Genomic DNA, 26,755 nt, shown 5'->3' with positions numbered 1-26,755 from the left:
CTGTTGATGATATCAAGTAAGCATTACTTGAATTACTCTTCAACGTGGATTCTAAACAAGTTTGACCTCTGGCTCTTTCTTGGCCCAGTGACCACAGTGCCACCAACGGTTTTTTTGCTTACGACCACGTCAGTGGTAGTGAAGTCCTGGTTATGGTCGTGGTTCTATTCCACTTGGGCGATTCCCCGATGCACGCTGAAATCAGCAATACAACCAATCCAGCTAATACTTTAACGCCGTGTCGCATATGTGACTTGCAAGTTGGCCAGATGATTGAGAAGAAAACAGAACAGTACGTTTCTGATTTCATCGGCGTCGATTTAGATGGCGAACAGGTTGGTCATTTCGCTGGTTCTCTATGTCACCCTGCTTCTTACACACACATGTGACTGACGAATCAGTCGCGGCAACTGCAGTTCTCTTTGCCCCAAAGGGATTGGGAGGTCACTCGCGCTCGCGCTCACGACATCTGGGCAATGGCACAGATGCCGCACAGCAAAACCGCGGTTGAGAGTGAAGCTCGAAAGTACGGATTTCATGATTCGGTGCTCGATTACTTCATCAAAAAGGTTCACCTGGCTTACGACTCGCCTGAGACCTGTGATGTGCACCAGCTTTGTGAAGGTTTGAATGACCAACTGGGCGAGCGGTTGTTTAACCCCATGTTGAGGTTAAAAGGTTTGTTCACGGTGTTCAATATCTTCCATGCGTACGAACATCCTGTCTGACCGAGTCATCACAGGTTTCAATGGGCATCAGGATACTCCCATTGAGACTTTGCATGTTCTTCTACTGGGTATTGCAAAATACCTCTTCAGAGATACTATGAAGTCGCTCGGAATTCTGAAACCCGGCTCATCACGTTACCGCGAACTCTCGGCGCGGTGGAGGGATTTCAACACGAAGGGTTTGAAGATCCCGCCTATACAGCCAACTACTCTCATTAATTTTTACCAGAGCCTCGTCGGAAAGGAGTTCCGGACGGTCCTTCAAACAGTCCCCTTTGTATTATTTGACCATATCCCCAGCAACAAACGGCACCTTTGGACATCGTTGTGCCTTCTAGGATCTCATGTTTTCCAGACCGAAATTGTGCATATGGATAATTACCTGCAAGACATGGAAGAGGCGATTCTAGTTTTTTACTATCAGCTTATTATGACTTCGGCTCAGTGGGTTAACAAGCCCAAGTTCCATATGTTGACGCACTTGAAAGACTCCATTGCACGATTTGGACCGCCGTCATTATTCATGACCGAGAAATTCGAGAGTTACAATGCGGTTCTACGTGCCGCTTCAGTCCATTCAAACCGCATGAGCCCCGGTCGAGATATCGCAAACACCTTCAATAATTATCAACTCATGCGAGCTCTCCTTTCAGGGAACAGCTTTGTCGACAAAGAGCTCCAAGCTCGGGTTTCAGCAGGTCCCAAAGTGCAAGGACTTCTGAAGACCATGCCGGAAGTATCTCAGGCGTTTGGACTCAATCCCAAACTCGATCGGGTGTCTGTGTTCGCGGTGGGACGTAAGTATGGAGTCTTGCACTTACATCGGCTGCCACTGACCTTGAATCTCTTGCAGCGCGTCATGAAAGGGCAGAACACGAGCAAGTGCCTGTGTATCTGCTTAGCAAAGCGCCCGGGGTGGTGTGGCTACAACACTCATCTGTCACATTGCGCAACGGACAAGTGGTCGAGAAGACAGACTTTGTTAAGGTTAGATAGTCTTCCTTCTCGCCACCTGTTTCAACAACACACTAACAGGGACACTGTCCAAAGAATGCGCGAGGTCACTCCGTGGGGCAAGTCGTGGCCATGTGGAAACCGGAAGGAGTAAGCGCCAGCTCAACCGTCATTCTCCTGCAAGACATTCAAAAGGGACCGATATCGCCTTTTTATGGGATGCGCGAACTTGTCAGGACACAACATCAAGTATGGGTGAAATTATCAGTCAGTCTTTGGGTCTCCATCCTGCCAGTGTTTTGGGAGTTCTCACTGACCGTGTGTCCGCAGGACATTGCCTGTCTGTTAAACGTACAACATAACTGCCATCGCTCGTTGTGCTCAGTAATTGATGGACGCAAACAAAGGCTCGAAAGGAAAGATACCACTACCTCAGTCAGTAGTGTCAGCCATCAACAAACGGACCACTATATCCTCAACAGTGCGAGCCATTACTCGGCTGAGGTACATCGCGAGGTGGCGAACTTGGGCACTCGAAGGCAGACTGCTGCTGAGTGGTTGGAAGCCCTGAAACAAGGTTTACACATTTGGCGATCTGTCCCGGTGAAACCACGGAAAAAGAGGGTACCTAAAGGGAAGGGAAAACAGACACCGGCTGAATTAGACTCAGAATCAGCATCCGATTGATCGGTTTGCTCTTGAAAAGTTCCAACTTGCAATGCAATCTTGTTCTTCCGCGTGCCAATGCCACTGAGCACTTTGCAAAACATTGTGTTTGAATGTTTTTGCAAAATTCCTTTGGTCTGCTCCAAGATTATTTCCTTTCAAGGAAATAATCTTGGAGCAGGCTCGCGAGGGCCCCCTGGGCCGTCGACCAATCAGCTTCAAGCCGGGGTCTTCACCCCTGGTTTGACGCGTGAGCCAGGTGCCGCGCCGTTGTCCTTCTTAGACAGCTTCACCTTTAATTCTCCTTTAAAACACCTCATTGATTTTTGAGCGAGTTCAACAATTGCACTCGCCTCGACTGCTCTCTCTTCCTCTGTATTTCGAAAGTCATCTAAGACTCACTTTCAAATTATCCACTTTCTACGGCTCCATAATCGAACATCGTTTAGTTTGCAGCATGTCTTCTCAAACATCCCGTGCCCAACCGTACTCCCTATCGACCCCAAGGGTTCCCAGTAAGCCTTCCGTAACCATTCCTTTCCGTTCTTGATTGTTTTGGAAATGACCCGTGCCTCAAGGAACTCCCTCTTTAGGCGCTACGGCACTCGCGCGTGCCCAACGTGGCCTCAATGGGGGGACCAATGAGGGTGTAAGTCTCAACCGATCTCGCCCTCAAACCAATGTCGTGTGCCGCCCCATCGGCTGCTTCTACTGATATCCGTACTCCCGTTAACAGCTTGGAAACGACGCCGGTTCCCGTGATGGGGCAGCTACCGATCGAATCTTGGCAGCGATCTCGAAAGTCGAGCGCGAGATGATAGTGCTGTCTGACCACATCCACCAGGAGCTCTCGACTATGGCTCTCCGCGTCGAGGAAGAGATCGCAACCCTCACCAATAATGTTGATGAGGATATCGCGTCTGTGTCAGACAAGCTTGACCAAAAGTTTATCACTGTGTCAAATAAGCTTGACCAAGCCACTGATGTGGTGGATGCACTACGGGCAAATGGCCCAGTGGTTGTTCAGCCACCTGCGGCATCAAACACCTTGCCTGGCCCACCAAGCACGCCGGAACCTTGGAATTACTCCAACGAGGTCAAAGTAAGCTTACCCCTTCTCAATTGATTACCGTTTTGTGTGTCATTGATGGTGATGCCTATCTTTCAAAACAGGATCGGGTGTATCATTTCGCCTATGACTGTGTGTCACTGGCCGAGATCGCCAGTTATACGGCACTCGAGTCACCAAATGGTGACGTGATAGTTCACTCCCTCTTTAACACCATCAAGGTAAGCAAACTACTATCACTCTTTGGCCCTACTCTCGCGCTCTGACATCACACCTACAGAGAAAGATTAGAGAGATTCCTGGCGATTGGGCGACTCCTCAACTGCCCCCGGTGGTCAATGGCATTCAAGATGTTGCGGCCACCCAACGGTACACGACACTGGTGAAGGACGCGGGTAAACACGCCCGTGAACGTCTCCACAAAGAAGTGAGTCCTCTCACTCTTCCTGTCTCATTGTCCTGTCGAAGTTACTGACAGATGTTATGCAACAGGTGTTGCATAACATTCGCAAAAACGAGGGCAGCACGGTCCCCAGCTTGAAGAGGCTTGCTCATCGAGTAAGTGACTGGGGTGTTTCCATTTGGGTGCTTTGTTTTTATCATTTTTCTTTCAACACACTACTGACGCAAGCACCCCTTGTTCAGATTGCGAAACATTGCAATAGGACCGAAGAACATCGCGATGTGGATACCTTGTGGGCTCAAACGGCGTGGACTCAACGAGTCCGTATCGCGTACCTCGTAAGCACCTTTTGTTTTCCGCGGCGATCATCTCGTTGTCATCACTGACAACAATTTGATGGTTCTGACACTAGCGACGTGAGGCGATTTGCATCTTTCAATCAGTTCGAGCCGGCGGGGGCACAGCCAATATCTGGCACCGAGTGGACAGCCAGCTGCACCTATTGGCACAGGAGGAGCCTTTGTATGCTTCCGCGTAAGTTTTTTATATGCGGACTGATGCGCAAGATGCACGCTGATCAAAACTTGGAGGTGTATATTGTTTATCCAGGTTCTACAAGATCATTTACGACGAAGATCGCGCCACTTTCGATGGGAAAGGGTACTTTGTAGACATTGACGTAGGGGTCACTTTTGACTTACCGTCTGATGAGGAGATCAGGGAAAAAATGCAGGTTTTGGAAGGAGCGGGCCCTATGGCTCTGGACGATTGACCGAGTACTTCATAGCCATAGCGAGAGGATGCACTTGTTTTCCGCGTTTTCATTTCATTATTTCACTCTTGTTGATAGGAAACGAGCTCGCTTCAACAAAATTTCTACTTCCATTATATGATATATTACAACTTGTCTGTACATCCCGTACGTGTTTGGGAACAAAATCTGCGGAATGCACAGGCTTTCATGCCTCCAGCCAGCGTAACTCTCATCATTGCGAACCACCCAGTACCCCAGTCCGTCTGCCCCCAATGCGAGAATTGAATCCTGTCGGCTGCATTGGGAAACACCCTTGGCGGCCTGACGCCGGCCGAACGAGCACCCCGACGGCCTTCTACCGGGGAGCACACAATCAATGGGCGGTGGCACGCTGGGTATCGCTCAAGTGGCTGGCGCGCCTGGAGGTCACCCATGGGCGGTCAACTCACTGACCACCCGATGACCGCCCTGCTTCGCGGAGGGGGTGACCGCCTGGGGGCGGGCGTCCGTGACCGCCTCTGGACAGTCACGAGCCCCCGGTGGTGTAGTCATTCAGATTCGCGAGCGTTGGAGATGCTCTTACGCGGCAGTCCATCATTACAAGCTCAAGGTCTGATTTTACACGTCGTGTAAACCATACAGGCCGTTTGCAAGGCCCGGTGCCTCGGTTTTATTCTCACGGGATTGGAAAAAGGCCTGTATTTATTTTTTTACAAGGCCCGGTGCTGATGCTCTAATAATTATGATGTCGTCCCATTTCCTTTCTCACATCTAAGCTACAGTTATACAGTCCCAATGTGGAATATCATCGTGAACCGATATGCACATCTGACAGGTCTGACCTCGTCTCCGGCGAATATGGGATATCAGGGGAAATCATCAAATTTTGTGGGAAACTCCAGCTGCCCTTTTCTAATTATTGTATGAGAACGTTTGAACGACTCAGGCTCTTTCTTTTGCTCTTGAGTCTTAATCAAACCTCATATTTAAATCGTCCGCTCCTTTCACCATTCGTTCCTGAATCCTGACCTTACCTTCTCTACCTACTCTCTTTTTGCTTTAACTTCACATCTTTCTACCAGGGTGCTGTAAATTGAAGTCCCTGATTGTCTTTCCAAAAATAATAATAAACGAGCCTCTGTAGTACAAGATGTTATGTCGATCGTTAGCTCTCCTCTTAGTCGGGCAGTTTGCCTTCACTCTTGCGGAAGACTCTGCTGTCGCTATGAGCCTACCGGGTGTGATCAAAACTTGTAAAATTCCCAAGACCTTTGCTCTCACATTCGATGACGGCCCTTACACTTGGAACCACGCCCTCGCAAAACTTCTCAAAGACAATCATGCCACTGGAACCTTCTTCATCAACGGCAACAACTGGGATTGTATCTACAATGAGAACTTGTCTGCTCAACTTAAGAAGAGTCAGTCATCGATCTTATTCATACTTATCTTCTGAAAACTCCTTGCTGACCAACCTACGTCTACAGCTTTTGATATGGGTCACCTTATCGCATCCCACAGTACGTGATTTTGCAAGACTAGATTACAATTTCCCGGTTTTGGGTTTGAACTCCATCATTAAGTTTTAACAGCTCTGACTGGTCAATGAACTCTTGTTTCAGCTTGGTCTCACCCGGATATCACCGAGATTACAGATCAACAACTCCACAAGCAACTCGATTTGATCGAAAAAGCCATGATCGGTGAGCATTTAGACCTGTCTAAAGCTCTCTTGCGTTGCAGTCTGTTCGTTTGTGCGAAGATGATGCTCATACATTGTAAAATTTCTTACTGATTAGCTATAACCGGATACAAACCCAAGTACTTCAGACCTCCCTACGGTGAGTTTCTTATCTCACCTATCTCGTTTTTCTTTTCGGTTTCTAAATATTGGCTTGCGTAATTCAGGCAACATAATCAAGCGAAACTACGATGTCCTCCACAAGCGTGGTTACAAAGTCATTTCATGGGATGTTGATTCTGGTGACGCATTGCATGTTCCAGTCGATAAGATTATGGCTCGGTATGATCGATGGGCCAAGACTTGTCCAAAACCACACATCAGTTTAAATCACGAGGTCAGTCAGCTTCATCACTTGATCACATGTATCACACTTACTGAACATCTTGTTACTATCAGACCCATGAAACAACAGTCACAAAAACCATTCCACATGCTGTCAAGGTTCTACATCATGCTGGATACAAACTTGTAAGTGTCGCTGAATGTTTGGGACTCGGAACCAAGCGAAGTGACTGGTACACATACGTTGGAAAGCCAAAGAAGCGTGATGTGAGTTTCTGTCCTACAATCATCTGATCTGGTGTTCAGGAGCTGCGAGTTGCTCATGTTGTTGCATTTGTTCATCAGGCCTCCTGGACCTGTAACGGAACCCCGGACCCTGGTGAAGCTTAAGGATTCATTTTACTCCATTATCTTTCGACAGTCTTTAGTAATTTTACATCTACTCGCTCTGCGCAAATACTTATACCAAGTCTTAGAAACGTTTTTTGTCTTCTGATCAGTATTCCGACCTTGATTCGTACCACAAGGACTTTGTTCTTAGTCATCTGATACTGCTGCTTATAATGACATTGATTTTTGAAGCTGCTAACTGATTACAAGCTCATCTCCAGTCAAGTTCTGGATTTATAGTCTGATATGTGTCATCTGGCATCCAAGCATTCTGAAAGTTTGAATTTGATGGTCAAACATGCTAGAATTGGCTCCTGTAATGAATTGAGTCACTTTGCATTGCTTATTTTAGCAACAAGAGAAAACACTTTCCTGATTATCTGAATCTAGTGGTGGTGTGAATTCTTCTCAAAAGTTCTCTGGTTGAGTGAGCATGCCTGCCACCCGTGGGAGGTATAGTTTTTAGAGTGAGGGTTTTTGTTTCATCTGTCCCTGTATATTTTGTCTCATAAGAATTTTGACTGATACTGGTGACTGGCCTTGGAAAGACTGCAGAAGTCCTTTTACTCCTGCCAGGACCCCGGAAAGCTCCTATGGAACCATCCGATGTAATTCCAGCAATTTCTCACTGATCAATACCTCAAAAATCAACTTTTTGAGGTCTTTGATACCAATTTCATCGGTAACATCGAGCAGTTTTCAAGCTTATTTGGGCACTTTTGTACATGTTACATTGGTGACATGCTGTTTTTCACGAAAATCCCTCCTTGACATGCCATTTGATACAGAATTGATACCTGTATGGGCTGTTTTCATCGGTATGTTTTTTTCAGATTTCGCCGATTGATACGTTTTTCATCGGTAACCTAGCCAAATTCTCAACCCTCAATTAATACGTTTTTCATCGGATGGTTCTGTAGGGGCTTTCCGGGGTCCTCTCCTGCCTCATACACCTTGATGGCACCATCCCTGAACAATTGATAAACTGACTCTTCATATATTTCTAAAATTGTCTCCAAAGCAGGTGGAGTAGCTGTCATCTGATGACCAGAACTACTCATAAGACAGATTGAAATTTTGTGATGTTGTGTCAAGAGTTGATACATAAGCCAAACAAATGGAACCTTGAAGAATAATTACGGTACTCAAAGCAACTATGTACGCGTACATATGTAGCTTTGAGTACCGCAAATATATATCCTGGTATTTCTAGTAAGCTTATAATTGGAGATGATCTACCAGACCCTCCATCATTAAATTCTAACAATAGTATGGTGAAAGAAATGTAATGAGAACTTTGGCCACAAGGTCTACTTAATCTATCATGGCTTGTATGTGTTTTTTTCATTAAGGCCATGCAGATTGTTCCAAAGTCATGGTGGTATGTGCTTGTCAGAATGAGCAAAACCTCAAAGAAATCAAGGGTTGATGCAAACTACAACCATATGGAATGTATGAATTTGTAAACCTCTTACAAATAATGTGCATATACTTAATCCTGTGCAGCGCGGATACTGATACCTCGCCAAGCCATACTCTTGTTTTCCACTAATATGAGGGGACTTCATTTTGAGCTTATCCCACCTGATCCATCTCCCAAACCAAAACTTCACGCAAAGAAAGAATCATTGAAATTGAGACCTCCAAGTTCATAAACAATGACAATCAAACCATTATCTATCATCAAGTTTTTTAAATGAATCAAATTATTAAAAATGCTGAACAGATAATAATTAGTACAATAAAGAAAATGGAGAAAATTAAAATAGGAAATAACAATTGGTCAAAATTTAATAAATTTAATTGATCTTTTTGTAAGAAAAAAATCCATGGTGATAAAGAAAAATCAATCAAATATTAAAAGATAACCATCCACCATAAAATAACTGTCCACCATAATGTTATCTCGTTTGAATATTCCTTCAATTTCTAATACAAAACCAAAAAAAAACATTGCCAAAAAAAGAGGAAACCATGTATCTTATCCTTGAATCCCAATATGATAGATTCTGAAATTAAATCAAGCAGCATTAGCAGGTAATTCAACAGGACAGCCAATTGAATTTAAGACAGTCGATTCAAATTGTTCTCCAGAAATTCCAGAAACTTTATATGAAACTCCAATAGCTAGATTCAAAGTAGGTCTTGTACTATTTCCTGGCCACATATGACCACAAGCTGTATAATAACTTGACCAAATCGAATCGGTGATCGCACTTGCACTATGAAACCAAAAAAGAAACAAATTAGCTTGAAATCATTTTGATTCCAAAGTTTTGGAATTGAAAAAAAAATCGAACAGCATACCCATATTTGAAATGAACAGTAGCTGTAAAAGGTGTATAATCTTTAGTTTTGAGGGAAATCACATCATGATCTGAATTTCCTCTCCCAACCTCAATAGCACCAGCGGTACTCAAATCTTCAACAATCACTACTAAGTTAGAAACCTTTGGACCAAGATAAGAATTTTTGGCATTAAACGCTAAATTGATCTTAGCATCAAACGAGAATCCAATCGGATCTAATCTCTTAAAACTTGCTGTTGAATTATCTCCCACCATTAATTGTTGATTGTTGTACGCTAAAGTTGGAACTCTTGGGATGAAAAAGTAGAGCATGAGAGCCAATCTGATCATAAACGAAGAAAGATAGATTAGCCTAGAGTCAAATAAGAATTGAAGAAACAAAGAAGACTAACGCTATCAAAAGGATCACAAGTAAAACAAGTCCTTGGATCCTACCAAACCAACCACAAGCTTTATTTCGACCAGCCAACCATTCACGAATCGAATGTCTTACACCAGCTTGAGCATTTGCCATCTCGTTTTTTCGATGAGCCCATTTAGGTTTATCAATCATTTGAGGTTTACCTTCCCAATCTTTATCATTTCTACCTTCATCTGGTGCCCAATCAGATCCAAGTGCAGGCATTTGAACTAAATCTGATTTTTTATATTCCATTGGTCTTTTTAAACTACTGGATTCACCTGATTGTAAATAATTTGGAGTCCCTCCTCCTACAGTAGTTGACGGTGAATTCAAATATGCATTAGGATCGTTCCGATTTTGTGCGTATGGATCGTCTCTATATACGTTTGAATTAATGTTGGCATTCTTGTAACGTTTATCGGATTCTTGATTATCTAAAAATCACGTTTTCAAAAGTAAAATATATCATCAGTCATAGAAGGCTAAGATAGTAAAAATGGTCAGAAAAGAAGAAGGTAAAGTGACCTTTATAAACCCCAAACCCTTGACCATCATCTTCATCACTATCAGAATCATTCTTCGGCGCTTGTTCGTCTTCATCATCACTATCATCACCAAAGGCATGTTGTTGGGTTGGTTTTTTCTTATTCTTATTTGATGAATTGGCTTGATTAGGATTTCTAACTGAAGTCATCTCATGTTCATCTCTGTACTGTTGTTGTTGTTGATGTTGATGTGAATGTTGAGACGATGAAGTAAAATGACTGTTAGGTCTTACTGGATAATAAAATGGTTCTTGAGATTGATTAGGTAGGAAAGACATGATTGTTATGTTTTAATGATAATAATGGTATCTCTTGATTAAGTTGAGGATGATGATTACCGATTGGAAGAGGTCGAAGTTGAAGGTCAACAGGTATTTGAACTCGAGGGCGATGGCGAACTTAATTTAATCCGTCGAACCCGGTACCGTGCCTACTTAGCTAACTTCAAAATAACTCGCTCGATTTCGCCTCGAACCAGTTCAAGAATCAAGGAAACATTCCGGATGGCCATTAGTTTGATAAGCCATCTAACTACTACCTCATCCGTCTTCTCTAACGATTTGATTAACGAGTCTTTCTATCCTCAAACACGTGTTAAGCGAGATGAATTCAACCTCAACAACATGATCAACGCAAATCTAGAAACGGAGGGCTCATATAGCAGAGCTTTGCACATAAATCTGAATCTGAGAGACGAACTTGGTCCGAATTAACCAGGTGTTTTTCAAAAAAGTGAGGAAGGAATTCAAAAGGCGAGGAATCTCGTTACGGAGACTGCCATTGACACGCAAGTTTTATAGACCATGAGCATCTCCCACTTCTTAACTGACTAAGTTTCTTCGGCTTGATCAAATTATTGTGCGACTGGCTATGTCTAGATTGTAGGCCTTGACCAACTATAGATTATTGCTCTCACATAGTCAAGTTGAGATAGCGTTTTGGACTCAAGGCAAACAAATATATATCTTCTTTCAACCATCACTTCACCGTATAAGAGTTATAGGTATTCTGTACCAATCTCAACGAGAAGTCAAAAAGAGTGACACGCCCTTATTTTGACTGGGGATGCAAGAGGGTGAAAAGAAGCGCAAAGAATAGACGAAAAGGGGTCAACTTTTTTGATAGCATCTGATCACCCACATCTTCTGCATTCCAGGAAACATCACTGGTCTCATATGAATCCCCTCTGCACAACTCTATCAGCAATGAGACAACAAAAATCAATCAAATCAAAAGTAGTATCAATGAAGATGTGTTGCTATCATTGGATTCTGAGATTCTTCTGTTGTGGCTCCTGGCAATCCAGACTATAGGTGCTTCCATGATTGAAGAAGATGGTGTGGGATGGTACAAATAACACATATGGGTGAATCTGAGATGACTTGAAGGTGGGAGGGGGGAAAACTGCTGAAAACCATGGGGATAACGTGCTTTGGTTCATGGGCGCCCACCTCCATTCAGAGAAAGAAATATGTGCTTGTACGCACCCACACCTACTGGGGCACCAAAATTGGGCCAAACCCATAACTTGACTAACCTAACAGGCTGTTCTTATTCAGGCATTCTTGATTCTGCATGCTGGTCAAGAAGGCTATGCATTGAAGAAACATTTGCAAGGTATAAGCTTTAGTTATGAGATACACTGTCACAAAGAGAAGTTGATGTTTGTACATACTTCATTTCAATGAAACTCAGCATTGACTCCAACACAAGCATCCTTATTGATAACAATGATCTCAGGTTCTGGGATGAAAATCCTGGCTTCTGCCACAGGAATTGACACATCTTGATTCTCAGGCTCACTGGCAATAAGAATGCACCAAGAAAATTGGGAACTAGAAGCTATTACTTGGGCTGCCATGCTGTCATATGAATGATAATTTGCTTGAACAGATACACAAAACTTGCACTATTCGAAACACACACCATATATTGAAAAGCCATCAAAGTGCCAAGTGAGATAGATGATAGCAAGTGGAAGCTGAGTTGACCACAAGTGATTTGATAAACTTTCACAATGAAAGACAGGGGATCATTCATAGTGTGGTTGATGATTGCTTGGAACTGTTCTCTATTAACATGTTGTTCTAGGGTCTCTGGGAGAAGAATGTCTTGAAAAGCTTTTGAAACAGAAGTTCTACCTACAGCTTCTATGCCACCACATTCATGCCAAGATGCATAACCAGATACAAAGAACTCAAACTAGTCAAGACTTATGATCCTCCGTACTATTTATTTCAATCACTGAGACTAAGAATTGGAAGCCCATCAAAAAGAAGAGTGAAGTATTGAAAAAGCTTGCAATCATTTGAAGTATATGGTATATGAAGGATCTTGCTAAACACCACCATAAATCCAAACTTGTATGTGATCTCAAAAAGGCCTACATTGAATTCTGTGAGGATTGGCAACCCTTTTATGGGAATTTGAATCTAGGCAATGAAAATGTACCTATATCCACTTTTGCACATGTAGGCGCTACAAAAAAGTGCCTACATCCACTGTTGCCATTGGTCATGATGGTGCACCTACAACTTAAGACTGGCATTTTACAGCCAGTTATAACGCCTTTTCAGAGCAATTTTTGAGTTGCTATCAGGGTATTGGAGGAAAGAAAAAGCATTTTGAGTTGTGATTAAAATTCATGATGTAGGTATGCTGCACAGAAAAGTCAGCTTGATTTACGGATAACCTGATTGCAACTCAAAAAGGGTTTTCTGTGCTCCAATATCCTCATTGCAACCCACATATCCAAATCACAACTCAATATGCTTGTTCCATCATCTGATCTCCTAATTGCAACCCAAACATACTCTGAAAAGGTGGTATAAATGGCCTTCAGTCTTGAATTGTAGGTGCTCCATCATGACCAAAAGGGTCTACATAGCTACTCAGTAATGTAGGTGGTTTTTTGAGTGCCTTCTAGGTATTTCAAAATGTAGGCGCTCAAAAAAGTGCCTGCATATGGATTTTGACATGCTAGAAAGCACACACATTTTTAAATAGCTATGTAGGCTCTGTTGTGAAAACTTTTGGCACCTACATTGCATATTCAGTGTCAGGCCGCGCAATGTAGACACCATTTTATGGGATACACACATGTAGGGGATTGTAAAAAAAGGGCCCACATTTATGGTGGTGTTTAGCAAAACCCTATACACAGCCCCAAGCTACCAGTCACTGGCATGCCAGAGATTACCACGACTCCTGGAAGGTTTCAAAGCAATTGCAGAGAAACTTCACACAAACGTCAGAGAAAATTTAGCAAACTTTCAAAAGAAATTTACAACATGATTGCAGGTGGACAGTTCTCCAGACCAAAACAATTTTTTACTTACAGAATAGCATTACTGAGAAAGGTCCAGAAGAATGTACCAATGTTTGATATCTTCAGGAGATTTGTTCACATAAACCAGGTTTATGCCCATACACACATGCAAACTGTACGGCAGATAGTAATGGTACAATGTACACCTCTGTATGGGAATCTGGAATTCAAAACTTTCTCAAAAAATGAATTCCTAAAACATGTCAAAATGATCTCCCAACAAGACTTTTGATCTTTCTCTGTAGCCTCACTTATTGCAATAGACAGATGTACAATGACTGGCAGATCCCAGTAGTCATATGTACACCTCTGTACAGAACCTGAGTACTAAGATACTGCTGTTTCAAATCCCTTTGAGAATCACTTGAATATTCAGATAAAGTCCAAGAAAAACACCCACAAATTCTCTGTTGTCTTGACATTTTTTCTGCATAAACCTTGTCTATCCACATCAACAGATGTACAATGTCTGGTGTATCCCAACAGTACTATCTACATCCCTTTTAGTGGTATGCTGGGCCAAGATTGCTTGAAACTGGTTTCAAATCCTGTTGACGTCGATGGTCTTCTCTGGCCTTCCAGTGCCTAGTAGCTGGGGGCTTGTGATATAAAATAAAAGACTTGGTGAAATTTGAGATGATGAAAATGATCAAAAGGGCAGCGTGAGTTGAACGCAAGTGATTTGTAAAATTTTCATAGTGGAAGAGACAGGCTTACTTTTATTCAATGTAGTTGATTATAATTTGTAACTGATTATTTTGGAAATGCCTGTCTCAATTACAATTGTGTCCTCTGGTTGGCCAGACACTTTGGCACATCATTGGCTTGTATTGTATATTTGTCTGGATGCAATCTCCAAAAAAATATGATTTGCTCTCATGACAAGACATCTGAGGACATCCATGTGTTATCTACATTGTTACTATTGGGCTTTTGTACTTGTAAGCTTTCATATTTTCTCTTCAAAGCACCATTTTTGGATAGCACACAACCAACATTACACAAGGAGAAAAGATTTATCCAACACGACACATATGCCTTCTTGGCGTGAACAATCAGAGGAAACTCAAAAATTATATTCATGTGATTCCTGAATTCTTTATGTAAAATCAACAGTGGTATATCCAACAAACTTCCAAAGCAAGCAAGAACACACTGAAACAGGAGAACAAGTTGTGAGAAACTCAAGAATGTGATGCTGATGATTTTCTGCCTGTGTTGTCATCAGATTTGGGAGGAGCAGTGTTGTGTGGACCATGGAATTCAATATTCCAAAGCCTCCATGGACTGTACTTTGGTCGAAGACGTGATCTAAAGATGGCGACCACATCCTCTTCAAATTCTTCAGTTTTCCAAACAACTGTCACTTTAAATGCTGCTCTGCGTCCTGTGTTGTCTAGTTCGTGTTTCCACCCCACTATGAACATAATAAAAGAGTGGTTGGTAAATAGCTATCACCACAAAGACAATTGGATACCTTTGGGATGTCTTCTTTTTGTGAAGAGAGCAATACAATCTGACACGGTCTCCTGCAAGGAGTCCACTGGGTATCCCCCTTGAAAACTGTCACAGAGCCTTTCAAGATGTCATTGGACTACCAACACCGCCATGGCACTCAGTGTGGAGCGGTTGGGACATCCTCCTGCAAAAAGGTGTCTTTGTGGTGTATGTGATGCTCCAATGGTTCTGATGAGATATGGAAGATCTCCTTGAGACTCACCTAGTTTGCGCTGCGGGTTGTGATACAAAAGTTGCCCTAATCTGTTCAAAAATTCTGTGAAGAATAATTTCCAGTCAATCAGCTTTCATCAGATCCACCATCACAAAGGCCAGTGGCTGGTCTTCCATCATTGTGACAAAACTCACCATCCACATTGATCTTGTTTGTCTGATCAACAATATCAACCCTTTTAACCCAAAGTCTTCTGTCTTCCTTAAGCCCCTTCTGCAAAGACTCACGACCTTGAATTGTGACAAAGATATCCGTGCAGACTTTTTTAATAAGATGTTTGACTTTCCCTGTTCAGGCCACCCTATCAATGATAAGTTTTTCAAACATATATGCAGAATGAACTCAGCATTGTCAAAACTTATGATCCTTTAGTTCATCCATTCTCCTCAGTAGTTGGACTGATACTACATATTGACACCCTATCAAAATGATGAGTGAAATCCAGAAGAAGCACTTGATCATTTTGAGTGGAGTATGCACAAAAAAACTATGTATGATTTAGAATGATATCAATTGGAAACTGAGTTGAACAAAAGGGATTTGTAAAATATCCTTGGTGAAAGGGAGCAGTGCATATATAGTGTGGCTGGTGATCACAAATTCCCTTGAAACTTTTCTTTGTGATCTTTCTCCTCAAGTATCCTCTGGCCTCCAAACGCTTTGGCATATCTTGTATGAGAAGCTGGGTAACAATCCATCCTTTGATGGTACAAAAGGACGGTCTCATTATGAGACGTCTGCGTGTGTCATCTTTAGGGGTGCAATTCTTGAATACACGAAATTTGGTATATGATATTTGTTCAAAACCTTCTACAAAGAACAGAACAATTTATGAACATTGGAGATAGGCTTTCCACAACTTGAGAAACCAGCAGAAACTACAAATCATGTAGATCCTAAGCCGTTCATCCAAACTCAACAGGGGGTTGTCCAGCAAGCTAAACAAGTCAGAACGCACTGGTTTACATTCCATCAGGGTGACACTCAGGCTGTGGGCGCAGCACGAAACATGTGAAAAGATGAAATCGGGCGGAGGTGCACCATCAAAAGTCAGATTAACCTCACAAAGTCCTCACTATGTCACTTCTGTCAACAAGAGCTGATCACATTCACCTTTATGTTTTCATTGAGGGACATTTATTGAGTGATTTTGAGCTTGTATCAATACACTTACAAGGTAAAAAATGGGTTTATATGTAGTAAATCCCTCACTTGAGGCCTTGCAAGGAGTGAGGAATGTAGTTGAGTTTGTGCAGACCCCCACATTGGAAGAAGTGTTTCTTGAAAATCAATACCTCCCACATAACTGGTCATCTGCGGAGCTTGACAGGTTCCTCGGGGAAGGCATCAATTATCATGTCCTGCCAGTGCCATACACTCCTCTCACCACTATCAGTATTACATGAGCATCACCATGATGGACTCATTACTGATTTTCAAAGGTATAGGGAAACAAGTAAAATACATAGAAAGGAGAGATTGTTTTAAGCCATAACCCAAGTCAATAAAGTCATCTATCCTCACATATCACATCTCCATACAACGCAGTTAAACATCCAGGAACCCTCTTGAGAGTTTCATTGCCCATACTGTTGCCTCAGAAAGGCATCAATCAGAGTGATATACCAAAACTGATTCTTCAAGATGATTATCTTGAAAGTAAACTGGGGACCTCATTACCTTCTTCCTCAAGGTTGAGGATTTGAAGGAATCTGTTGGAATAGTATTGTAATTAATTGATTTGATAAACTCAAAGATTGAAAACTATAGTTTTAGGTCACTTGTAATTTACTGATAGGAATGTCATGTATAACAGGTATGTATGTAAAATGTTTGTAATGACGGACCAGGTTTTGGTTTTGGTATTTTACCTTTGGGTAATTTGACAGCATTACCACCTTTACCATTTTAAACTCTCCATTATCTTTTTAATCCTGATGCTGAAACTGTTTGTAATTAAATTTCTTACACTAGTACAAGAATTTCTCTTAGATCTGTTTGAGTTTACTTAGCTGGTATCTCTTTTACTTTTAATCTTGAATATCCTAACATCTTATGTGATACTCAACTTAGTGTGGTCAGAGCGATGATGAAGAGTTGTATCAAAATTTATTCAAAGCTGGTCATTCAAAAGAGTCCTTTAACTATTCCTCTTCTTCCTTTTGCTGTTCCAAAAATGGATTCTTCTCACAATGATTGTCTCTTCTTAGCTTTGTTGTGTGTGGGTATTGGGGGACCACATTGACTTGGTGAACTTAATATTCCGGATTCTTCCAAGCTTGAGCCCGGATCCAACCCGGGCGCGCTTAGGTGACCCTGGGGCCAGGTCCAAGCCTTACCCATGGATATCATCAGAAAATCATCAGATTCATTCAAACATCAGCTAATTGTTGATAGACCTTTTATTGTATGCATAGAGTCCCATGAATTATAGAAGGAAACAAAGCAATGATCATATGGTTGAGTAAAACACACCCACGGGGTGTGATCCTTGATCAGGGATGAATTGAAATCCACAGAATTCAATGAAAGTGATCCATGGACTTCAACAAAGTTCATGAAGCAATTAAAGGAGCGGCCAATTTGAAATGTTTTGATTTATGGATCACGTGATCACAACTCAAAAAGGTTTTCCTTCCCTCTGATATCCTCATTGCAACTCAAATTATCTTTTCTATCAATATCCTAATCACAACTCAACACTGTAAACATTATACATTCTCCCCAAGTGAGAATGGGAAAATGATCAAGATTGTAGTTTGCCATGAAAGATATATCACTGTGCACCTGAGCCAAGGCACCTACACTTCATGTGTACAGAAGGATGGGAGAATTGGGAGCTATCATGTACATACAGAGCTGCTCAGCTATTGGCACATCTGAATGAGTGGATCATATGTAATACTTTCTGTAAAAATTTTCAGTTTGACAAAAGCATTCCAAAAATTGACTACATATATACAATGACTCATAGTTTTGGTGTAATTCCATCAACTAAACATCATATGACAACCTTTCTGTTACTGTTGAATGGCTTTCAGAGTATTACATGAGTAGCTATGGAGGTATATGTAGTCAATGTTTAGGACAATTTTGTCAAACTGGAAAAAGTTACATGTTGTATCACATGTGATTTAATTCTTCAGATGAGCAGGATACTAAGCAGACCTGTTTGTGAATGATAGCTAATGATTTACTCAGCTTGTTGCACATATTTAGTGTGGGTGTTATGGCTCAGGTGTTCAGTGATAGATCTTTTGATGACAAACTACAATCATCATCATTTCCCCAGTTCCATTTGGGGATAGTGTATAATGTTTACAGTGCAACATGCTTTCTCCGTCCTCTGATATCCCAATTGCAACTCAAAAAATGCTCTGAAACTGTGTTATAAATGGCCTTAAAATACCAGTCTTGAATTGTAGCTGCTCCATCATGACAAAAAGTGCCTACATAGCTATTTAGAAATGTAGGTGGTTTTTTTGAGTGCCTACATAGCAATTACAAAATGTAGGCGCTGAAAAAATGGCCTATATATGGATTTTGACATTTAGGCGCTAAAAAAGTGGAGAACATACAAAGGACAATGAAATTTCCGAGCCAAGTAGAGCAAGCCAAACCAAGCAGGAATCCGAGCAAGTATCCCATGAGACACAGCGGCATCACATTATTAATGTCGGACACATTTGGAATATGAAATATTTGATCCTCAATGTCAATCACTCCAACTGCCAATTTGTCAAATCATTTGTTGTAGGATCTCCACCCAACTTTCCCTTTATAAGTAATCAGAAACATCACACAAAATCATGTAACCCCATTTAAAGTATACTGATTTTCAGTGAGTCAATCAGATATATACTCTGTCTCAATGTTAAACCACTTCAACCTTTGCCTTTTGCCCCAATCAAAGAGGCAAAAACAGGGCTTATTTGCTTCAAGACAGTGCATGTGCACATTGAGCAAGTCGATATCTTGTATGGGACATGTATGGATGAGGGGGATTGCATTGCAAGATTGCATTGTCAAGTGAATTTGTAATAAGAAGAAACAAGGCATGCATATGCTATTTTGAGACATGTAAATGTGAAGTCATATGTAATGGTTTGTGCAAGTCTGAGGAACTGGCTCGGCTTGACTTTGCTCAGAAACTCTGCTAGAACTTTCATTGCCCTTCCAATATTCTGAAAAAGTGCCTGCATTTTGAAATAGTTATGTGAGCTCTTTTTTGAGAAATTTTGGTGCCTACATTGCAGATTCAAGCACCAGTTCCCGCAATGTAAGCACCATATTTTGGGATACAAACATGTAGGCACTTTTTTCAAGACTGCCTACAAGCTTGGATATATGGTGGTGTTTGACAAAACCCTATATACACAGCCCCCAGCTACTAGTCACTGGCAGGCCAGAAACCACCACAAATTCAGGAAGTTTTCAAAGCAATTTCAGAGAAACTTCAAGCAACTATCAGAGAAACTTCTGTTGGAATACTCACGCTACCATCACTCGACTATCACTGTAGTCCGTAGCATTCCCATGATTGATGTGCTTACCACCCTTGTTCACATCTCAGTCTTTACTGATATTCTTGTTGTTCTCATCGGATCCTTCTGATTCTTGTTCAGTTGTTGATCTTTCTCATCGGATCATTTGATCTTTGAATCTATGTCCACAAGTTTTTTACATAAACATTACGTACAAACCTTGTATATAGTCTGCCTAGAGCCACGCCAGGAAAGGGTCTCTTCTTCACCCTTTCCGCATTTCATTTTGTGCACTCTAGGTAGGTCTCTCTGTCTCTTTTGTGCTTTGTTTTATCTGATGAAATACTAAGGTTTATCACCCCTTCCGCATTTCATTTTGTGCGCTCTAGTTGATTGCAACAACTTCAGCAAACTTTCAAAAGAAATTTACAACACGATTGCAGGTGGACAGTTCTCCAGACCAAAACAATTTTTTACTTACAGAATAGCATTACTGAGAAAGGTCCAGAAGAATGTACCAATGCTTGATATCTTCAGGAGATTTGTTCACATGAAGCAGGTTTAGGCCCATACACACATGCAAACTGTCTGGCAGATAGTAATGGTACAATGTACACCTCTGTATGGGAATCTGGAATTCAAAACTTTCTCAAAAAAATGAATTCCTAGAACATTTCGAAATGATCTCCCAACAAGACTTTTGATTTTTCTCTATAGCCTCACTTATTGCAATAGACAGATGTGCAATGACTGGCAGATCCCAGTAGTCATATGTACACCTCTGTACAGAACCTGAGACTGAGTACTAAGATACTGCTTTTTTAAATCTCTTTGAGAAACACTTGAGTATTCAGATAAAGCCAAGAAAAACACCCATGAGTTCTCTGTTATCTTGTCATGTTTTCTCCATAGACCTTGTTTATCTACATACACAGATGCACAATGCCTGGCATACTCTAATGGTACTATCTACACCCTTCTTGGTGATATGACGGGGAAAAGATTACTTGAAATCATTTTCAAATCCTGTTGAAGTTGGTGGTGGTTTCTGGCCTGCCAGTGCCTGGTAGCTAGGGGCTGTGATATGAAAGAAACAACTGGGTGTAGTTAGAGCATATACAAATGATACCAAGGGGAACCTGAGTTGAACATAAGTGATTTGTACAATTTTCATAGTGGAAGAGAGGGGCACAATTTTATACAATATAGTTGATCATCATTTGGAGCTGTTCTGTTTGGAAATGCCTGTCTCAATTACAATTGTGTCCACTGGTTGGCCAGACACTTTGGCACATCATTGGCTTGTATTGTTTATTTCTCATGAAGCAATCTTCAAAACATGATGATCTGCTCTCGTGACAACACATTGGAGGACATCTATGTGTCATCTACATAGTTACTATTGGGCTATTGTACTTGTAAGTTTTCATATCCTCTCTTCAAAGCATCATTTTTGGATAGCACACAACAAACATTCCACAAGAAGAAAAGATTTGTCCAAGGCTGCACCTATGCCTTCTCAGCGTGAACAATCAGAGGAAACCCAAAAATTATATTCATGTGACTCCTAAATTCTGTATACAAACTCAACAGTGGTATATCCAACAAACTTCCAAAGCAAGTAAGAACACACTGAAACAGAAGAACAAGTTGTGAGAAACTTTTAAGAATGTGATGCTGATGATCCTCTGCCTGTGTAATCATCAAATTTGGGAGGAGCAGTGTTGTGTGGACCGTGGAATTCAATATTCCAAAGCCTCCATGGACTGTTTGGTTGGAGACGTGATCTAAAGATGGCAACCACATCCTCTTCAAATTCTTCAGTTTTCCAAACAACTGTCACTTTGTTTGCTGCTCTGTCTCCTGTGGTATCTATTTCATGTTTCCACCCCACTATGAACATAATAAAAAAGTGCTTGGTAAATATCTATCACCACAAAGACACTTGGATACCTTTGGGATGTCCTCTTTTTTGCAGAGGGTAAGACAGCCTGACATGGTCTCCTACAAGGCGTCCACCACCTTGTAAATCGCCATAGAGCCTTTCAAGATGTCCTTGGACTATCAACACCGCCATGGCATCCAAGGGATGAAGTGAGGATGTCCCACCTCTGGGACATCTTAATGATGCCTTGACCTGGGATGCTAGCCCATTGTCTCAATGTGGAGCGGTCGGTACATCCTCCTGCAAAAAGGTGTCTTTGTGGTGTATGTAATGCTCCAATAGTTCTGATGACATATGAAAGATCTCCTTGAGACTCACCTAGTTTGCGCTGCGGGTTGTGATATAAAAGTTGCCCTACTCTGTTCAGAAATTCTGTGTATTGAAGGATAATTTCCAGTCAATCACCTTTCATCAGATCCAACATCACAAATGGTAGTGGCTGGGTTTTCATCATTTTGACAACACTCACCATCCACCTTGATCTCGTTTGTCTGATCAACGATATTGACCCTTTTAACCCAAAGTCTTCTATCTTGCTTAAGCCCCTTCTGCACAGACTCACGACCTCGAATTGTGACAAAGATATCCGTGCTGACTTGTTTAATAAGATGTCTTACTTTCCCTGTTCAGGCCACCCTATCAATGACAAGTTTCTAGAACATATATGCAGAAAGAACTCAGGAGTCGGGATTGTCAAAACTTACGATCGTCTAGTTCATCTATGCTCCTCAGCACTGATACTGCATATTGACTATGTATCAAAATGACTAGTGAAATCCAGAAGAAGCTCTTGATCATTTTGAGAAGAGACTGAGTACGTACAAAAAAGAATATGTATGATTTAGAATGATATCAAGTGGAAATCGAGTTGAAGAAAAGGGATTTGTAGAATATCCTTGATGAAAGAGAGGGGTGCATATATAAGGTGGCTGATGATCACAAATTCCATTGAAACTTTTCTTTGGGATCTTTCTCCTTCAGCATCCTCTGAGCTCCAAACGCTTTGGCATATCTTGTATGGGAAGCATGGTTACAATCCATCCTTCAATGGTAAAAAAAGACGGCTTCATCATGAGACGTCTGCGGGTGTCATCTTTAGGAGCGCAATTCTTCAATACACAAAATTCGGTATATGGGGTATTTGTTCAAAACTTGCTACAAAGAAACAATTTATGAACATCGGAGATAGGCTTTCCATAACCCGAGCAACCAGCAGAAACTGCGAATCATATAAATCTCAAGCCGTTCATCCAAACTCAACAGCGGGTTATCCGAGTCAGAACGCACTGGATTACATTCCCTCGGTGTGACACTCAGGCTGTGGGCGCAGCGCGAAACGGGTGAAAAGACGAAATTGGGTGGAGGTGCGCCATCAAAAGTCAGATTAACTGTAAACAAGCACTGTTCACCTTCACCTTTTCTTGTTCATTGAGGAACGTTTATTGGTAATTCTGAGCTCGTATTAATACAGCTCACTCCTCAGGCAAAAAAACGAGTTCAGATGTAGTGAATCCCTCACTTGAGGCCTTGCAAGGAGTGAGGGACTTCGTTAAGTGGGCAGACCCCCAAATCAAAAATGGTCTTCACAAGAATTAATTCCTCCCACATAACTGGGCATTGACGATTCTTGACAGGTCCCTTGGGGAAGTTTCCATTTTGGATGATTCATATAGAATTGCATAACAATCTTTCAAATATGTTGGGATCATTTTATTTTTACAGCATTAAGTGAACAAGACAAATCAATAAAATAGAGACGGCTGATTTATCAAAAATCAAAGACTAAAAGGAAATAAAAGAAAATGACCCAAATCGTACAGACAACCATTCTTACACATATCATTAACCCAAAAACCCAATTCAATTTGTTCCTCCTCTTTATAATCTTTTATCCATTTGTTATTTCATACCAATTTTTTCATCAAGTCTAAAAACATTCATTCATTCATTCGTCAGTAACCAATCCATTAAACAAAATTGTTCCAAAGAAAAACTCACTAATTAATTTTCCCTTTTACGATCATCAAAAGAAGTGTTTCAATGTAAAAATCAAGAATAAAGGATTTGTTGAAATTGAAAAAAGCTTTGAAATTCAAATAAATAATTTAAATCGAATTGATGATTAATCTTTAATGAAATTAATTGATGTGATAAACATAAAGATTGAAAACAAATCGATTTAAATTGATTTTGGAGCTTTTCTAGTTCTTCTTCTTCTCTTGATTCAAGTTTACCAAAATCAATTTCAAGATTTAATAGATTAGGTAAATCAAATTCTAATAAATTTAAATGGATTTGTAAAAAATCTAAATTGATTAGTTTTAATGATTTTATTGAAACAGAAACGGTTTTTAAAAAAGAATTTAAACCATAAATTTGATCAGTTTTTAATTTTTGTAAATCTTGTAAATTTGATGAGTTTGAGCTTGAAATAAATTGACAATCAATAATTTCTAAATCAATAGAACCTTGATCAAATCCAAAATTAAATTCATCAGGTAAAACCAAGATCTGAACTCTTTGAAAACAAATCCTTTGAAGTTTTTTAAAATTCGTTAAATTCTTTAAAATTAATGAAACTTGAGGATATTGATGTTGAGAATTGGAATCAGATGAATCACTAGGACCTTTAATAATTAATGTATTCAAATGTGATAGTTTTGAAATAGATTCAATTGTATCTAAAAAATTCTCTTCAATTTGGTTTCCAAAATCATAAGAAATTTCTAATTTTTCAATTAAACCACTCAAAGATAAAATTTCAGCTAAGTTTTCATCGATTCTAAAATCACAATGATTTAAAAACTTGAAAGAAATCGATTTGATTTCTAATCGATGAAATGGTATAAAGTTAAATTTGAATCTTTCTAATTGATTCAAGTTATAATCTTCATCTTGTGATCTTAAGTTAATTTCAGAATTTAATAATGGTTTTGATAATTGATGATAAAATCGATCTAATTGTGAAAGCTTTGCTAAAATGTCTTGACCTGATTGATGGCACGTTTTGATCAGTTGGTATTGTAATTCGATAGGTAAGCTTGAAAGCGTAGACATGTCTCTGTCTTGTTGATATGAAGAAGTGTTGATGTTTTAAAAATTATCTGAATTCAAGACGATCACAGACCGTATAGCTATTAGATGATTTGGAAAAAAAACTTGCGAAGAGTTACGAGATAAATTGAATAGATTGCACTGAAGAATATTTTGGATTGGGTAAAAAAATGATAATTATAACTTCAATCAAAAAGATATCAAATCGATCGAATGAATATGTTTCCAGAATAAAATCATCGACATCTAAAGTAGCTCGATGATATATAAACATTCGATTTGTTATCTTTCCATCTCCATCCTTCAAGACTCGAAAGTCAGCCTACAATTCGCAAACTTGACCAGTTTGAATATAATCCAAAGGGCGATGAAACTGATTGAGGAATTGTTTTGCCATCTCAATTTTTGTGTAAATCAGTTAAACCAATCTTTTGAAAAGTTCCAGAATGCTGCAAGATCCTGCACTGCTGCCACCACTCTGACTCGCTTCTGGAATCTGAGTCCTGACCAAACTTTGAACTTTGATGGTGATGAACTGTGAAACTGATTTTGTAATTAAATAGGAGTTGTGACATGTCAGGTGTTAGATGACACCAGCTGTGAATTTCAAATTAACAACGATCGACGCCTGACTCCTGAGTCCTTCCCTTTCTCAACTTCCTTCGATCTTAAATCAAACCCATCCACTCCTGATTCTTAAAACACCATCATCATCACCAAGATGCCATGCTCATTCAATGCAAACTCTTTACCCCACATCCCAATAAGTGTCCTAAGAGTTTCCTTAAATCCAATTTATTCTACCATCTTACCTGTAATCTTAGGTACTACAACCGGTTTGATCACTCGTACTTCAGTTTCAACTTGGTATCCTACTTTACGTAAACCTCCATACGAACCACCAAGATGGTATGTGTTCCATTAACCAAAAAGTCTTTCATACTTTCATTCAACTTACGGAAAAGAAAAACTTTCTGTTCATAGGGCTTTTCCAGTCGCTTGGACTTACTTATACGCCACCATGGGTTATTCTTCTCATTTATTAACTCAAACTTATTTAAAATCGATTAATGGATTTGATTCAAGTTTGATTAATGATTCAAACCTTTCATTAAAATTATATTTTTCTCAATTGGTTTTTAATTTACTTTGGACTCCAATCTTCTTTGGTAAAAGAAACGTTGGACTTGGATTGATTGATATTTCGATTTTAGATCTTAATGTGTTTTATTTGACTGTTGAGTCTCTTTCATTCTCTTTCCTTCTTTTCAATAAATTCATCTTATCTAATTGACTTCGAACTTCTTCTGTTAAATTTATAGTATCTATCTAAAAAAGTTAATGAAAAAGCCTTTTACTTATTCTTACCATACGTAAGTTTACAAATTATTTCTATGCCTTCCCAAATCCAATGATAAACTTATTCTTTTTAACATACTTTATTTTTCGTTAAAACAGTGTGCTTGGTTAAGTTACGCTACATATTTAAATGCAGGAGTTTGGTATTTAAATGGTGGTAAAGATAAACTTTGTAACCTTTATCAATTTGTAGTTTCTAAATTCAATAAGAAAAAAACTGCGTGATAATCTAAACCAAAAGATTTTTTTATTAAAACCTTTACAAATTTTATTATCAGGATTGTTTTCTTGATTATTGTTCTTTTTTTTGTTTTGGTTTTTGTACTATTATTATACAAATTGGCTATATATCTCTAGTCTCTATCAAAAAACCCATAAAATCTATCAAAAAACAACTTCTTTTTTGTCTTTGTCAGTTTTGATTCTTTGTGATCTGAGCAATTGGAATTATGTTCTAAAAATCTCTGAAGCCAAAAAGACCCAGTCTCCTAAAAAACCCCATTCATTACACTGCACTGTCCAACTCCAAGACCCCCTAAATGTCCCAAATAATTCAAAATTTCAACTTGACTCAAAAATTTCATCCTCTTCATTCAAATCCTCAAA

General features: G+C 40.1%; 7 protein-coding genes across 7 annotated transcripts; 3 read left to right on the top strand and 4 right to left on the bottom strand.

Annotated features, from left to right (window-relative positions):
* Positions 1–2,805: 2,805 nt before the first annotated feature.
* On the top strand, positions 2,806–4,592 carry MELLADRAFT_90986 (uncharacterized protein; the record flags this gene model as incomplete). Its single annotated transcript, XM_007405224.1, has 9 exons — positions 2,806–2,863; positions 2,927–2,997; positions 3,085–3,450; positions 3,522–3,638; positions 3,698–3,844; positions 3,910–3,975; positions 4,063–4,158; positions 4,233–4,354; positions 4,430–4,592. 9 exons carry the CDS (start codon positions 2,806–2,808, stop codon positions 4,590–4,592), a joined length of 1,206 nt encoding a protein of 401 aa, XP_007405286.1.
* A 1,009-nt stretch (positions 4,593–5,601) lies between these two features.
* On the top strand, positions 5,602–7,185 carry MELLADRAFT_74070 (family 4 carbohydrate esterase; the record flags this gene model as incomplete). Its single annotated transcript, XM_007405225.1, has 7 exons — positions 5,602–5,995; positions 6,062–6,094; positions 6,197–6,277; positions 6,374–6,415; positions 6,483–6,652; positions 6,715–6,867; positions 6,946–7,185. 7 exons carry the CDS (start codon positions 5,725–5,727, stop codon positions 6,988–6,990), a joined length of 795 nt encoding a protein of 264 aa, XP_007405287.1.
* A 1,421-nt stretch (positions 7,186–8,606) lies between these two features.
* On the bottom strand, positions 8,607–10,592 carry MELLADRAFT_115255 (uncharacterized protein; the record flags this gene model as incomplete). Its single annotated transcript, XM_007405029.1, has 4 exons — positions 8,607–9,212; positions 9,298–9,621; positions 9,692–10,136; positions 10,228–10,592. 4 exons carry the CDS (start codon positions 10,523–10,525, stop codon positions 9,011–9,013), a joined length of 1,269 nt encoding a protein of 422 aa, XP_007405091.1.
* Positions 10,593–14,759: 4,167 nt separating this feature from the next.
* On the bottom strand, positions 14,760–15,769 carry MELLADRAFT_102429 (uncharacterized protein; the record flags this gene model as incomplete). The annotated part of the gene is made up of 4 exons (XM_007405028.1): positions 14,760–14,992; positions 15,296–15,349; positions 15,442–15,594; positions 15,724–15,769. 4 exons carry the CDS (start codon positions 15,767–15,769, stop codon positions 14,760–14,762), a joined length of 486 nt encoding a protein of 161 aa, XP_007405090.1.
* A 5,685-nt stretch (positions 15,770–21,454) lies between these two features.
* MELLADRAFT_123219 (uncharacterized protein) lies at positions 21,455–22,534 on the bottom strand (the record flags this gene model as incomplete). The annotated part of the gene is made up of 4 exons (XM_007405027.1): positions 21,455–21,684; positions 22,055–22,108; positions 22,206–22,358; positions 22,441–22,534. 4 exons carry the CDS (start codon positions 22,532–22,534, stop codon positions 21,455–21,457), a joined length of 531 nt encoding a protein of 176 aa, XP_007405089.1.
* An 860-nt stretch (positions 22,535–23,394) lies between these two features.
* Positions 23,395–25,293, bottom strand: MELLADRAFT_115254 (uncharacterized protein; the record flags this gene model as incomplete). The annotated part of the gene is made up of 2 exons (XM_007405026.1): positions 23,395–23,663; positions 23,735–25,293. One exon carries the CDS (start codon positions 24,791–24,793, stop codon positions 23,786–23,788), a length of 1,008 nt encoding a protein of 335 aa, XP_007405088.1.
* Positions 25,294–25,538: 245 nt separating this feature from the next.
* Positions 25,539–26,320, top strand: MELLADRAFT_29874 (uncharacterized protein; the record flags this gene model as incomplete). The annotated part of the gene is made up of 4 exons (XM_007405226.1): positions 25,539–25,699; positions 25,775–26,027; positions 26,113–26,163; positions 26,249–26,320. Coding segments are annotated over 4 exons (537 nt in total), but the record flags the coding sequence as incomplete, so codon positions are not given.
* Between the last annotated feature and the right edge of the window lie 435 nt (positions 26,321–26,755).

This window comes from Melampsora larici-populina, assembly GCF_000204055.1.
Source record: "Melampsora larici-populina 98AG31 unplaced genomic scaffold MELLAscaffold_3, whole genome shotgun sequence".
In the NCBI taxonomy this organism is placed as follows: domain Eukaryota; kingdom Fungi; phylum Basidiomycota; class Pucciniomycetes; order Pucciniales; family Melampsoraceae; genus Melampsora; species Melampsora laricis-populina.
Note: the sequence above shows the minus strand (reverse complement) of the source record. Positions and strands in the feature narration are given on the sequence as shown.